This window comes from Physeter macrocephalus, chromosome 13, assembly GCF_002837175.3.
Source record: "Physeter macrocephalus isolate SW-GA chromosome 13, ASM283717v5, whole genome shotgun sequence".
NCBI classification, from domain to species: domain Eukaryota; kingdom Metazoa; phylum Chordata; class Mammalia; order Artiodactyla; family Physeteridae; genus Physeter; species Physeter macrocephalus.
Window position 1 is genome coordinate 19,636,317 of NC_041226.1, and position 15,398 is coordinate 19,651,714.

Consider the following 15,398-nt stretch of genomic DNA (forward strand, 5'->3'; position numbering starts at 1 on the left):
GCGCAGGCTCAGCGGCCGTAGCTCACGGGCCCAGCCGCTCCACGGCATGTGGGATCCTCCCGGACCGGGGCACGAACCCGTGTCCCCTGCATCGGCAGGCGGATTCTCAATCACTGCGCCACCAGGGAAGCCCTGGAATATTTAACAATGAAAATGAAGAACCAAATGGTCATTTTCAGCTCCCTTGATTTTTCATTTGAGTATTGTGAACCTGGCTGCTTTTATTTAACCTATGTTAAATTGGTTAAAAAAACCTTTTTTTCCCCCATATCTTACAGTAAGACCCTAGACTCCTTAAGAATTGGAGAAGAGGAAAGATAATGAAGGTCACGAGCTGCCAGGCACACAGGAGATGCAAGCAGCCCTGTTACTTTCATTTCTCTTAAAAGTGGTTCAGAGCCGCTCAGTAAAAAGAGAAGAGAGTCTTGAGGCTTTGAATAATCACAAAAGTGCCTCCGGCTAGCAAGTCCAGTCAGTGGGGACTTTTAGTATTTAGACAAAATAGCGAAGAAGTGTTAAAGGATCAGAGGTAACATGGGTATAAAAACAGACTATCTGTATGGCACTTTACCATTTTTCTCGTGCTGCCACATTTAAAATAAACTTGAACTCTTCTGTCTGGACTCACAGAGTCCGCTGCCATCTGCCCGGACTCACAGAGTCCGCTGCCATCTGCCCGCCAGCGACGCGCCCCACCTTGTGCCGCTGGACCTGACAGCCCCAGAGTGAGTGCCAGGTCTTCTGACTGTGGTCGCGCTGGGACAGACAGACTGTAGGGCGGCTCAGTGGGAAAAAGCAAAAGAGGCAGAGAAGCAGGGCATGGAAGTTATGTGAGTCAGGGCACGTGGCACTGGAGAGTTATCTATCGCTTTCTGTCTTTTTTTTTTTTTTTTGCGGTACGCGGGCCTCTCACTGCTGTGGCCCCTCCCGTTGCGGAGCACAGGCTCCGGACGCGCAGGCTCAGCGGCCACGGCTCACGGGCCCAGCCGCTCCGCGGCATGTGGGATCTTCCTGGACCGGGGCACGAACCCGCGTCCCCTGCATCGGCAGGTGGACTCTCAACCACTGCGCCACCAGGGAAGCCCACTTTCTGTCTTTTTAAAAAACTTCATAACTCAAAACATTTTTTTTGAATTATATATGTAAAAAAAAAAGTAGAAATAGCTAAATACTTGCACACTTGGTCTTGTCCACGTAAACATGATTTTGGCTACGGATATCAGGGATGAGTGTTTTGAATGAGATGGTCCTGCTTTTCTCAGTTTTCCGTGCTTGAATTTCAGGTGGTGTTTGCTGAGCTTGCAGGCTCTCCATCGCACAAATATTGCAAGGGAGGAACCTATAGGTTTGCTGGGACTTGTTCGGCACCTACCCGGCCTTTTCAATGACTGAAACTTTGCAGATATGTTATGACTTATCTCTCAGGAACTCCTGACTCTTGGGGCCCATCACGGGGAGGCGTGGCTAATTAGAACGAACAGGATTGACTTGGGTCGGGGTGGGTCGTCAGGTCTTGGTTACGTGTTCACAGAAGCGGAAAGGAGAAATTTGTCTACGTGGGATTATTTGCTCAAACAGCAACCCAAGAAAAACCTGATTAAGTCTATTTATGGTGAGGAATGCTAACACTTTATGTCACTGTTTATGTTCACATAGAAGTGATTTTAATAATTAAAATGATTCTCTTCTCTAACCCAGTCATTCCCAATCTTTCTGAATTTTCAGTACTTTGATTTACCAGCATGTCTTTAAAGTTCCCTAAAAACACAGTTTAAGTTAGGTTGATCTAAAACTAACTTTGCCTTGAATTTTTGTGAATTTTGTGACTTCTTGAGGTCATTAATCATGTGTTGGCCTCTTACAGAACCAGGATTGGGAAACAGTGCTCTGGATCTTTTTATAATCATGATTTCTTCTTCATTATTCTCTTCCCTCACAAATTACCTTTTTTCTTTCCTCGTTGTTTTCTGTTTTGCATTCTGTCTCACTCTGCTGTTTTCATGTCTAGTACTTCTCATACATTAAGCTGTGCCATTGTTGCGGAGATCCGTTGAGGTGACACCAAACCTATTTATTATGAACACGTAGTAATTTTTTTCCATTAAGAATGGCTAGGGGCTTCCCTGGTGGCGCAGTGGTTGCGCGTCCGCCTGCCGATGCAGGGGGGCCGGGTTCGCGCCCCGGTCTGGGAGGATCCCGCGTGCCGCGGAGCGGCTGGGCCCGTGAGCCATGGCCGCTGGGCCTGCGCGTCCGGAGCCTGTGCTCCGCAACGGGAGAGGCCACGGCAGAGCATTAAGAATGGCTACAAAATAAAGTGTGAAATATGCCAGACATCCTGACAGTAAAGGTTAGCTCAGTTTATAGTCATTGTCTATTGCATGTATGACTGGAAAATCTGAACTTCCACATTTGCTTCTTGGTATGAATCAGATGTAAGGACAGATGACCTCAGGCAAAGGCAGGGCGCCTTGGCTGATGGTCGAGTCCCAAGCTGAGACCTGAAAGTTCCCTCTAAACCTTCTCTGTTCTCGTTGCTGTAGCAGCTGCCGCAGTCAGCCAAGCCTCAGCCCCACCCCTGACTTCCCGCGTGGCACTGGGTGCTCCAGGTAAATGCCCCAAGGCCATGCTCAGGGAGGGCCAGCTTTCCTAGCTTTTCTGCATCCTCAACCCCTGTGCTGTGGAAGCAGTGTCCCACTTCCTCTAAAGAATGGCAAAGGCCGTTCCCCTCTCCTGGAGGCTAGTGGTAAACGTTTCAGAAGTGAATGTAGGAATGAAGTTATTTTGATTTCCTGATGTTGAGTAGTTTAGCATAGGAGGACACGATTGTGTTCCAATCAGTTACATTTTTCATAGAACGTTATCAGGGAAAAGAAAGGCTGTCATTTTAAGTGGTCTCCCAAAGTGCGTAAGAACATTCCTGACAAAGGACTTTGTACATAATGACATTGAGGGGCAGTGAGTACATCTGTTGATTGGAACAGAGAGTGTGTGGGCAAAGGTGATTTGAGAGAACATAGATGGAAGGACATAGATGGAAGGCAAATTAGGGAATGCCTTAAGGTCATGTGTCTGGATTTTTGTCTTATGGGAAGTCAACAAAGGTTTGAATGTAGTGATGAGAATGGTGTTTCAAGAGGATCATTAACCTGCCAGCATTGTGCGATTTAGGTCGGAAGAGAAAGTCTGAGGCAGGGAGACCTAAGAGTTGCGTTTGTCCGGGTATGGGTGTGCTTGATGAGGGTGTGGCAAATGGGAGGCACTACAAAGAAAGAATTGCTGTTATTCATCAAGCGGATGTTCTGAACAAAGAGATACATCAGGAGGGAGAAGTCAAAGATGACCCTGAAGTTCTGAGCCTAAGTCACTGAGGATGCTGGTACCATTGCCCGAGACAGAATCAAGATGGTACTTCACTTGGGGAAATAGTTTATTTTCTTTAAATCTGTATGGTGGCTTAGTCTGAGAGAAAATAATTATTTTCAACTCAACAAAACAGTGGTTTCCACTAGGAAGTGTTCTGAGAACTACCTGCCTGTCGATCATGAACTTACTGAAATAGGGTCTAACGTGGTTGATCCCAGAAAACTGCTCTCTTGGGTTCCAGATGATATAGTCCAGTGAGTCAGAACCACTGCACTTACTGTTTGCAGTGTGAGTTGGGGTGATCCACAGCAGGCTTCATTTAACCCTAAAATTGGTAAAGTTTTGATGAAAATATTTATTGACCCTGGGTCGAGATGGCCCAGACCTTTCTGATGTGCTTTAGTAAGTAATGTTTTAAGAAAACAATTAAATCACTTTTTTTTTTTTTTTGGTCTTTGTGTTTGGTCTCTGCTCTTTTGGATTGTATTAATACTTGAATTTCAAAACAGGATGGTACATATTTTTATGGGCCTACTGGCTAGAAGCGGTAACAAGCAGACCTTCATGATACATAAGTGCCACTGAGGCATAGCTTACATATAAATAACTGTTGGGTGCCTGACAATTGAGAAGCTTGGGTGTCTTAAGTCTTGTTTTTGTTTTTAATCAGTTAGACCTAAGGGAAGAAAAAATCACCTTGTTTCTTCTCCTGTTTACGGTGTTTACTTGGTGTGTGTTTGTGGACCTAGAATTACAGAGATTGCGGCCTGCCACTCTGCGCACACGTCTGCAGCCAAGACGCAGGGAGGGCACGTGTACATGTGGGGCCAGTGCCGGGGCCAGTCGGTGACCCTGCCCCACCTCACCCACTTCTCCTCCACCGACGACGTGTTCGCCTGCTTCGCCACGCCTGCCGTCACCTGGCGCCTCCTGTCCGTGGGTGAGCTGATCTCTGTCCATCGGGGTGGTGGCCTGAAAGCTAGGACGACAACTTCTGGTGTTTTCATTTTTTGATAGTGAGGACTTTGTTCAGTGCAGTATCAGGCAATTTATTTCCCTCTAATGAGCTCCTGTGAAAGGGAACTCATTGGATCGATTCATTTTTCTCAAAAGTATTAGAAATCAGTATCTCATACTAAATTAAAAGTCCTTTGGATTGCTTTCTGATGTGATTGGGAAACTATAGCTTTTATTTTTAGCTGGTATATTTACTCAGACTTTCAAAAATTTTATTTAGTGTGGTGGTTTGGGACTTTAGTTGTTTTGCCAGATTTATAAGCAGATGTGTCTGAGGTTCTTATCCTTAATGACTGCAGCAGCGGGAATCTGTATTTAGGAAAACAGTGCGTAGCTCAGTGGGGCAGTTATTTGGGGAACTGGTGTTTTCGTGTCAGCAGAGCCGTGCTGGGCCTGCGTCCTCCTTAGAAAGCGCTGGTGTCGCCCCCCGCCCCCCAGAACCTGACGGCCACCTCACCGTGGCTGAGTCCCTGAAGAGAGAATTTGACAATCCCAGCACCGCAGACCTGAGATTTCTGGTGGACGGAAAGTACATTTATGCACATAAAGTCCTTCTCAAAATTAGGTAAGGAATCATTTATTCCAAGAATTGAAATAAATATGTTTGTTGTTTTCTAGTTCCAAGGAACTATGTTAGGCACGTCTGTGATTCTGAAAAAAGGTAAGGCTCTTTTTGCCCTTATCAGCATGCCGTGCAGTGGGGAAAACACATTATACGTGGCATTTCTTCTGTGTTCTGTTTTCTTTTTTTTAATATATATCTTTATTGGAGTATAATTGCTTTACAATGGTGTGTTAGTTTCTGCTTTATAACAGAGTGAATCAGCTATACGTATACATATATCCCCATATCCCCTCCCTCTTGCGTCTCCCTCCCGCCCACCCTCCCTATCCCACCCCTCTAGGTGGTCACAAAGCACCGAGCTGATCTCCCTGTGCTGTGCGGCTGCTTCCCACTAGCTATCTATTTTACATTTGCTGACACTGAACATTTAGATGCTTGAAAAAAGAGGAGAGCAACAAGGTCAGGAGTAAAGCTAACACAGAGATTTTTAACAATCACTTTTATTGATGTATAATCTTTGAGCAACTGCATCCATTTAAAATGTGCGGTTTGAGGAGTTTTGACATTTGTATACTCGTGGGAAACCACTGCCCCAAATCAGGACACAGAACGTTTCCATCACCCCTCAAAGATCCCTCAGGCCCCAGCCCTGGGGCAAGCACTCATCTTCTTTCTGTCACTGTAGATCAGTTCGCATTTTCTGGAAGTTTAGGTAAATGTAATTATACAATATGCATTCTTTTCTGCCTGGCTCCTTTCTCTTAGCACAGTGATTTTGAAATTCATTTTGTTGCTGTGTAACAGATATTTAAATCCTACTTCAGTGAATCACAAACTCAATATGGCATTTTAGTCTCCAGTTCACTTCTTAGTAAGGTCAGGCTGTGCAATATTTGTGCACTCTCACTAGCCCATAAACCTTCACAGAAGTGGGGAGGTTACGGTTTGCGAGGGCTGCTGTAACGAAGTTCTGTAGGCTAATCTGTTTCAACAACAGAAATTTATTCTCTCATGGTCTGGAGGCTAGAAATTCAAGATCAGGGTTGTTCATAGAATGAGTTCTTTCTGAGGGCTCTGAAGAAGAATCTGTTGCATGCCTCCGTCCCAGCTTCTGGTGGTTTGCTGGTAGTCTTCCGCAGCCCTTGGCTTGTGGCAACGTAACTCCGGTCTTCACACGGCATTCTCCCCGTGTCCAAATCCCCCCTTTTGTAAGGATACCAGTCCTATTGGATGAGGGTCCACCCTAATGACCTCCGTTTAACTTGATTACCTCTGTAAAGGTCCTTTCTCCAAATACTGTTATAGTGAGGTTAGGACTCCAGCATATGAATCTGGGGATACAATTCAACTCATAACAGGAGGAGAAGAAACAAAATTACTCAGAGTTTATAAAAATAAACCTACCTGATTTCTGTAAGCGCTGCTCCGCGGACGTGCTGTGGGAGGGCCCCTGGGAGTTCGTGGCCGCAGAGGCAGCTGCCCCGCAGCAGGTTAGCATTTGCAGCCTCGTCGAATAAACGACTACAGACCTCCCGGTCGGCAGGGGAAGTGAGGGGCCCAGGCAAGGACACGAAGTTGCGTGGTGCTGTGTTTTTCCTTTCTCCGTGTTGCTTGTCTCCTCTTTAACGTCCACGAGCACACACTTCTCAGGAAGGTCATTGGCTCTTGCCCAGAAGCCAGGACCTGACATGCTTCTTTCTTCCTTCAGGTGTGAGCATTTTCGCTCTTCGTTGGAAGACAGTGAGGATGATATTGTAGAAATGAGTGAATTTTCATATCCTGTTTACCGAGCCTTCCTGGAGTACCTGTACACAGACAGCATCAGCCTGTCCCCCGAGGAGGCCGTAGGTAACTGCCACCAGACGTGACCAAGAGATTGGCAAAAAGGTGCTTCGTGTAGAGCCTAAAAGGAAGTGGCTGTGAGGGTAATCACAGGAGCAGTTCTCTTTTTGTGTGTTGAACCCAAACGCTTTTCCCTTGTTCCCACTTCACACGAAGGTTGACTGGATGGATAAAATGAGATATGGATGAATTATGAAACCATCAGCACTGTGGGACAGGTGCCATTCTTCCTGAATGACTAGATACTGCACACGACTTTTTAGCTACCACACAGCTGCTGCCTTCAAGATATTTACATTATAAAAATGATAAAATGCATGTAACAGACAGCCCTGCTGGTCTCCATAACTGTGACTGTCCTTTGGGACAACCCACTGTGATCTGGTGCATCACTGCACCTCGGGTTTACTGACGGTAGGAAAGCAACACAGGGCGTCCAGCGGGCACAAGGTGAAAACATACTAAATTTCAGTTTACAGCTGTCAGCGATATTGTTGGCCCATGGGACAGAAGAATTAAGGAGTTACTTCTGTAAGGAACTGAAGAGTTCAGCTCTTAAATCTTTCAATTAAATATTCATTTTACATGTATAAATCCAGTAACACTTTTTACCAGATCAGCATTTAATTTTCCTCAGGTAAACAAAAGTCTGATTTCTTAAGTTTTATAGTTTTCCTTCCTTTTTCCCACACTACTTGAGCGCCCGGGGCCCACTATGTGCCGTGCTCCCCTCGGCACCTATGAATGAGACAGACCCGACGCCCTGCTCCTGTGGAGCTGCCGCTCGGAGGAGGGGGGCCAGCCCTAGACAAAGAAATAAAAACAGTCAGTTGGGAAGTCAGGGAAGGCCTCTGTGAGGACGTGTGCTGAGCAGAGAGCTGGGGGAAGCATGCAAATGCCCAGGTGAAGAGTGTTCTAAACAAGGGAGACAGCAGGTGCAAAGGTCTCAGACAGGAACACATGTAGCACATGGAGGGGGAGGGGGAGGAGGAGGAGGAGGAGGGAGGAGGGGGAGGAGGAGGAGGGAGGAGGGGGAGGAAGGCCCGGGTGGTTTGGAGGGAGAGAATGAGACCGGCAGTTGGAGGAATTGAGGCCAGGCAGCTGGATCTGGGCAAGACCAGGTACAACCTTGGAGGCCACTGTGAGGGGCTCGAGTTTTATTCTTGGCGTGATGGACAGCCTTGGAAGGTTTTGAGCACGAGGGTTGCGTTATTTAGGATTTGCTTTAGCAGTAAAATGAAAAACGGAAGTGGCTTGAACGAGACAGTTTCTCTCTCTGTCACACAGGGATACAGTGCAAGGCATCCTTACATGTGGCCCCTGCACTCATGTCCAAGACCACATGTGCATTACAGGCAGCAGGATGGAGGAAGGGACAGTGACAAGGGGCAAAGGGCAAATCCCAGTGTTGGTTAAGGAAGTCCCACTTCTTTTAAACCATGGACCAGAGATAACCAAGGCCTTAACTCAGCTGCACAGGAAGTTGGGGGAAGTGGTCATTTCTAGATGGTCTTGGCTCAGCCATGTAGTCTATGATTTTGGAAGAAAGGGAGAATGGGTTTGTGCATATATGAAGGGAGAGGCACCAGCAGCTTCTACTCCAGGGGTGGAGGATTTGTTTTTAAAAGATCAGTAACTGTAATGGTTGAGGTTTAAGATGGTGGTACCCTGGGTTAGGGTGATCTAGGAGTGGAGGTGTTGAGAGAGATCAGATTCTGAATATATCTTAAATAGGGAGCTGACAGGATTTGTTGGTGGATGGGATATGGGTTTTGAGGGAAAAAGAGAGAAGGATGATTGCTCTGAGGTGTTTGGCTTGAGTGTGGAGAGCACCAGGTTTTGCTCTTGAGTTTGAAAAATCAAAGGAGTTTGAGCTGCTTTTTAGACGTCTGCATGGCAGGTTTTTTTTTTATGGGCCCGCCCCTAACATTTGCAGGGCCCTGGGCAAGAGTCTAAATGGAGGCCTATGCACCATTTGTCTAAAAATTTCAAGTTATATGTCAAGCTAAAAAGCTTCAGATAAAATATGTTCAATCCTCATACCTTGAAAAATATACCTTCATCAAGAACTGAAAGGCCAAGTAGGAGTTTCAGCTGGAATTTAGAGCTGTAGGACTCGTGGAGTTCTGTGCTAGGACACAGTGGCGCAGGAACGACGGGCCTCTGGCCTCCAGCTCGGGACCTGCTCTCTTTCTTTACCCACTACCGGTTACATCCTGCATCCCAGGGGTGTATGGGCACCCAGCCTGCATGTCCGTGCTCCAGTCCACCCACCCCCCCGGCCACCCCTGGGCGCTGGGGGCCTGCACGTGGTCTGCAGGGGAGGAAATACCGACATATGTGGTTTCAGGGCTGATTATTCAGGGAACCCCAGGGTCCCAGGAGCACAAAGTGTGGTCTAGGAGTGGGCACTTGGCTCCTTGGCCAGCCTGTGGAGAGGGGGGTGCCTAGAACGGGTGCAGAGCTGGGCCCCCTGGAGCGGAGGCTCAGGGCAGTACCCGTGAGTACCCGCATGTGGGAGTCTGATGCTTGGAGTGTGTGGGGCTGTTGATGTGAATTTGGGAGTTGTTGAGAACTGACCAGAAACAATCAGGCCATTCACGACGCTCAAGATTTCAAAAGATTTCAGAGGGCCGTAGGCCTTTCTTCTATAATTTTGATAATATTTGTCATGTTACAGTGAAAGCAAGTTTCTACCAAACTTAGTAGAAATTTCTACAAAATTCTACCACATGTACAAAACTTATTAGCAGATATAAAAACAGTTAATGTTGTAAGGTTGATGAAATCCTGGCTGTCTGTCCTTTGGGCCCTCTATGAAGTCCCTTCCGTGAAAGGTTATTGTGAAGTAAACGTGACAATATTCTAGAATCAGGATTCAGCTAGCCTTTTGATCAGGTGGCAACCAGGACTGAATTAGACCCAGCGAATGTACCACTCCAAGGGTGTAGTAGGACTGCTGAGCCCATGGTGCTTGAACCCCGATCACGCAGGGGCCAAAGGCACCCTCACAGTATCTCTAGCCGAGCCGCATAACCTGAGTGCCACTCATTTCCCAGTGACAAAGTGTTTGTAGCATTCTTTATGCTAATTAACACATCCTCTAATGAAGATTTAGGTAGCCAAAACTGAAGCCCCTGACAAGGGCCTTTCAAATGCAAACTGACCAACCATTCTTGATTAGAGTGCTTCATAGTATCCCTTGGGGTAGATTAAAATTAACTTGAGCATCTAAATCACTCTATGTTGAGTTATTGGAAAGCAGATAATATAACAGGAATCATCAGTTTTTACAGACGGTATCTAAAACTGAGGGGCTGGAGATCATTTAGGGAAATAAGTGAAATAAGAATCTGAATATTGAACCCTGGGGCATTCAGATACTTGGAAATCAGGAAAAATGGTCCAGCCAGGAGACTGAAGAGTAACTAATGAGGGAGAGGAAAACACGAGCAAGTAACAAGGCATTTCAAGAAGGGGAGCGTCCTCAACCCCATGAAATTCTGTGTAAATGTTGAGTAAGGTGAAATCAGAGGATAGCCCCTTGGATTTGGCACCACGGGAGCCATTAGTGACAATCACAGGTGTGGTGTCAGGGAGCACAGGGGATGGGCTTCTGCTTAAGGTGAGGATAGGAGGTGAGAGAACAGAGGCAGCAAACACAGACCACTCTCCCCAGGAGGCTCGCTCAGGAGAGGAACAGAGAAATGGGGCAGGGTCGCAGGAGGCCTGAAAGGCGTTTCTTTTCTTTTTGAAGAAGATGGGCACTATTACAGCACGTGTGAATGCTGCTGGAGAAGATGTTGATAATTCAGGGGGAGGGCTAACTAGAGGAGCATTTCTAAGGAAAAGACTAGGGCCATTTTCACTTGCTCCTGTTTTTCCACAGCTACTTGTTTGTGTACTGCTCTCGCTCAGTGCAGCTGCGTTCTCAGGTAGAGCCACATGCTCGAGTGTAAGTAAGCCCAAGTCTCTATTTCCACAGCCCTTCACTGAGGGTTATATTCAAAATCATCTCTGACAGGCTGAGTGAGTTTAAATCAGGGTGCTTGCGATCACTCCCCTAAGAAACATCTCTTTCCACCAGGATTGCTAGATTTGGCTACCTTTTATAGAGAAAATCGTTTGAAAAAACTCTGCCAACAAACTATCAAGCAAGGAATCTGTGAGGAGAATGCCATCGCGCTGCTCTCGGCCGCTGTGAAGTATGACGCTCAGGTAAGAAGAGCATCCTTTCAAGGAGCTCACCTTCTGGAAGAAATGGTTAGCTGTCTACTTCATGCCTTAAACTAAAAGAAAGTCTAAGTAAATTAAAGATCTAAGGTAAACAAATATAGTACCAGAAAAAATATAAGGGGATGTTTATATATATATATAAAGTTAGGGTGGACCTCAAGGGCAGAAACCATAAAAGAAAGGATTGATAGATCTGATCTTGAAAAAACAAAAATGTTTATACACAAAAAAATAAACAGAAAAAAACAAAGTGAATGATACTCTGGGGAAAATATTTGTAATATCATGAAGCAAGTTCACCATAGTTAATGTATAATTCTTAAAAAAAAACAAAAAGAAAACATGAGCAGTTTGATGGAAAAAAATGGACCAAATGGATTTATGAACAAATGAAAAATAGAAATGAAAATAAGGTATAATTTTTCAACTGTCAAACCAGGGAGTCTATTTTTAGAAATAGTATAGGCTCAGGATAATGGGTGTTCTCCTAAACTGCTGAGGAGAATGCAAATTATTATAATCAGTCTGGGGGCTGTTTGGTAAAATATGTACTAAAAGCTTTAAAAATGTAATTCTTTAAGGAATTCAGTTATAGAAACTTATCTTAAGGAAGTAACCATGGATTCAGACAAAGTTTTAGCTTCAAAGATGTTTCCTGCAGTGTTGTTTATAATTTTTAAAAATTGGAAAAAGTCAGTGTGAACAGGAAAGGATTGTTTAAACTAAAAAATGTTAATACTATTCAACATATATCATTGACTGAAGAACTGTGCTCCTATTTTTTTATAAGTTTATTTATTTTTTAAATAAAAATAGTAAAAAAAAATTTTTTTAAGTATAAATAGCTGAATTTTAAAAGACCAAAATTTATTATCTACATAGGAAAAAAGACTGAAAAATACAGTCAGTGGTTATCTTTGAATGGTGGGATTGTGGATGATTTTTATTTCCTTATCTTTGCTTGTTTTTCCTGAACTTTCTACAGTGACCATGTATTGTTTTGATAATAAAGAAAGGAAAGAAAACTTGCCATAGAGTTAAATCTTTAGGAAACAGGCCATACTTTTTGGAGTCGATTTCCTTAAGGATATCCTTTCCTTTGGTCAGAAAACAGGGACATTTTAGTCATGGGCAGAAAAAAGGTTATAACTTCTTTTCTGCTTATATAAGTAATAATGTGCTTATTAAAGAAAATTTGTAAAATACAAAAAGTATGAGGAAGGAAATGACTCCTCAACCAGAGGACACTAACATTTTCATACAGCTCCTGATTTTTTCCTAGGTTATGTAGTGAGTTGGCCAAAAAGTTCGTTTGGGTTTTTCCATAACATCCTATGGAAAAACCGGGATGAACTTTTTGGCCAACCTAATATATATTTCTAAATACTAGATTTTTTTCACTTAACATTTTAAAAAATCTTACCCACCTTGAAGCATTGACATTTACAAGCATAGTGAATGTTTGTCTTTCATCAAGGTAATAATACTTTGGGCATTTACAACACGCAGAAGGCTTCCTGGCCAAACAATAACTGCTTTTTCAAGAGTTTGTTAAAGTCATGCTGATTATACTGGACTCTGGTGGGCTGCCTCAGATGATGAGATTGTGGGCACATAGTGTTTCCATCTGAACTAGAATTAATGTCCAAGACTTTTTCATATTCCCTGTTTATGTGAATTATTTGTATGGTTACCATTCAGCCCTGTTTTCTAGAAAGCAAGCTCCCTGAGCAAATGGCAAGGACTTTGTTTTGCTCACAACCATATCCCTAGTGCCTGGGATAGTGCCTGACACATAGTATGTGCTCATTAAATATTTGTTTAATGAATGTTCAACTTTGCCTGTAGAGGCACTGTATTTTACTACAGCCTGTCTAACTGTGGTACCCTAAAGTAGTATAGTAGACCACAAGTAAAATAGACTCAATGTATACTTAATATAAAAGTTTTTATAAATAAAGAACAGTATATTTGAGTTGACTAGTATTGTTACTTGCTGACTCTAATAAGCAAGAAACGGACCTTTTCAGCAAATTATCCCTCATGCTTGACTACACTTAATACGTAATTAATATACACCAGGGATTATTTGAAGCACAGTTCATATCTCGTTTAGTTCTCAGAAGAACCTTATTAAGAATATATGTATTATTATTATTTGTTTCAGTTTACAAATGAGGAAGCTGAATCTCAGAGAGATTAAGTAAATTCTTAGTAAGCTAATAATTGTAAAGCTGGAATGCAATCCAGTATTGGACAGATTTCAAAACCACACATTTTACTACAATTCTCTATTGCCCCCATATTTTAAAATCAGCAATGTTTATTCATTGATGCAACAAATATTCCCTGAGTGCCCATTAAGTGCCTGGCATGGTTCTAGGCACTAAGGGTACAGGAAGTGAACAAAACAGACCAAAATCTCTGCCCTCCTGGAACTTTCTGGTGAGGGCAATAGACGACGAATACAATATATGGTCTGTTAGGTGGTGATAAGTGATATAAAAAAGTAAGTTAGAGAAGGGCAGTGGGGGGCAGGCTGATATTAAATCTGGAAGTTTTAAATCGTGGTCCAGGAAGGAAGGAGGGTCTCACTTAGAAGGAGACTTGAGCAAAGACGTTAAGGAGGCATGGCAGGAGCTGCGTCAGGAGGGCAGCATAGCCCAGGGTCTGAGGCATATCAGAGTCTCTGCAGGCTGGCCTGACTTTAGCGCTCATTTCTCTCAGACCAAAAAAGTGTCCAGCCACCTTATTTCTGATTCTCCAGTTTGCAGATCTAATCAAGAGAATCACTACAGTACTATGTTTTGGCCTGGCGTACATTACAGTAAGCCAGAAATAACCAATCTGTGGAGTTTCTCTTAGCAGAAGGTCATGATTTCTTCAAAGCATTTTCCCACTTCAGATTATTGAAGCTGTGTGTGATCTGATGAAATCTAACCATCCCAGCCTTTATCTTCTTGTAAAGGAAAAAGAGCAGTGGCCTGTTAATGACTTCAGAGAAGCATTTCCCAAGATGTCTGTTTTATGGCTTAAGCTTTTCTCACAAACTCTTTACAGGTAAAACTATTTAAGCCCCTAGAAGAATATACAAGAGGAGTGTTGGGCTCAACATAAAGAAAAGCTTTTAAACAATTTACTCAATGCATTCATGCAATAAATAAATATTTATTAAACAGACAAGAGGAGTGTTGTACTCTGCATAAATATTGAAAGCGGAATGAACAATACATCTAGGTGCCTATCTCTGGGAAGAAAAAGTCTCATTTTTTGCATTGGTTAGTGTGGAGGCACTTGAATGCTTTACTCTGTTATTTAAATGTTTACAAGCATAGACTCATATTAGCTGTATAGTTTTACAACTATTCTTTAGGCATTGCTGTTCCAACATTTCTTTCTTCTGGCCATCAAATCCTTTTTCCTTGCCTATGTGTTTTAGGAATTTTTGTGCTACGTTGCATTGCATTGGGATATGTGAATTTGTTAAAACAAATTTGTTTTATTTGTTAAATTTCTGTTGTCATTCCTAGGATTTAGAAGAATTCTGCTTCAGGTTTTGCATAAACCATTTGACTGTAGTAACACAGACGTCAGGCTTTGCAGAAATGGACCATGATCTCTTGAAGAACTTTATCAGCAAAGCAAGCAGAGTTGGAGCCTTTAAAAATTAATCCTCACTTGCAGGCAAGAATTTTTAGCATTTCCATTTTCCCTGCAAAAGCCAGAGAATGATTTCTCTTTAATAGTATTTATGATGAGCTACATTTGGCTGAATACTTAATGTTCTGTCAAAAGAAGGATGGTGGTCAGTCTTCCCCACCTTTTGAAATCCACAATCTAGAGAGAAGGCGTTAAATGCTCTCTGATCAGATGGGACTAAGCTCAAGGGAAAAAAGTTGAAATGTCTTACTATACTTACCATTTCCTCTTTCGAGTCACTGAAGTTGAAAACTTTTGGTAGGTACATGGGTCTAAGTATATGCTATTCTGGCCAAATTTCCATATTCAACAGGCTGATACCACATAGATAGCTTGACAAGGAATGCTGTCACTACCACACTTGCAGCATCCAGCACAGTGCCTTGCATAGAGTAAGGCACTCAGCTTATTATATAAATCTTAATTATGCCCCGGGAACAGCTTTATTTGTGGGATACTGGATGAAGGAATAACTTTCACAAAACGAATTAAAAACATCTGAGGCTCATATTCTTCTGTACATCGTTCTGAGAAATAGTGGCTAATTTAGAGCGTTAATCGGAATTCACAAAAGGCCTTAGCAATTAAATTGTCAAAGACCCAAGGGTTGGGCTTCCCTGGTGGTGCGGTGGTTGCGCGTCCGCCTGCCGATGCGGGGGAGCCGGGTTCGCGCCCC

At 43.5% G+C, this 15,398-nt stretch overlaps 1 protein-coding gene across 7 annotated transcripts in view; it reads left to right on the top strand.

Moving 5' to 3' along the window:
• RCBTB2 (RCC1 and BTB domain containing protein 2) overlaps positions 1 to 15,398 on the top strand; it is a 40,126-nt gene that overhangs the window by 23,169 nt on the left and 1,559 nt on the right. For 4 of the 7 annotated variants that reach the window (XM_028497310.1, XM_055089342.1, XM_028497307.2 and 1 more), the window contains 6 exons: positions 2,541 to 2,606; positions 4,113 to 4,303; positions 4,819 to 4,945; positions 6,654 to 6,793; positions 10,875 to 11,005; positions 14,554 to 15,392. In XM_028497310.1, the coding sequence (XP_028353111.1) occupies positions 2,541 to 2,606; positions 4,113 to 4,303; positions 4,819 to 4,945; positions 6,654 to 6,793; positions 10,875 to 11,005; positions 14,554 to 14,694 (796 nt within the window). In that variant the 3' untranslated portion in view covers positions 14,695 to 15,392. Of the gene's footprint in view, positions 1 to 2,540; positions 2,607 to 4,112; positions 4,304 to 4,818; positions 4,946 to 4,998; positions 5,042 to 6,653; positions 6,794 to 10,874; positions 11,006 to 14,553; positions 15,393 to 15,398 lie in introns of those variants that run through there. The other 3 variants (XM_028497311.2, XM_028497308.2, XM_007113030.4) reach the window with 3 other exon arrangements.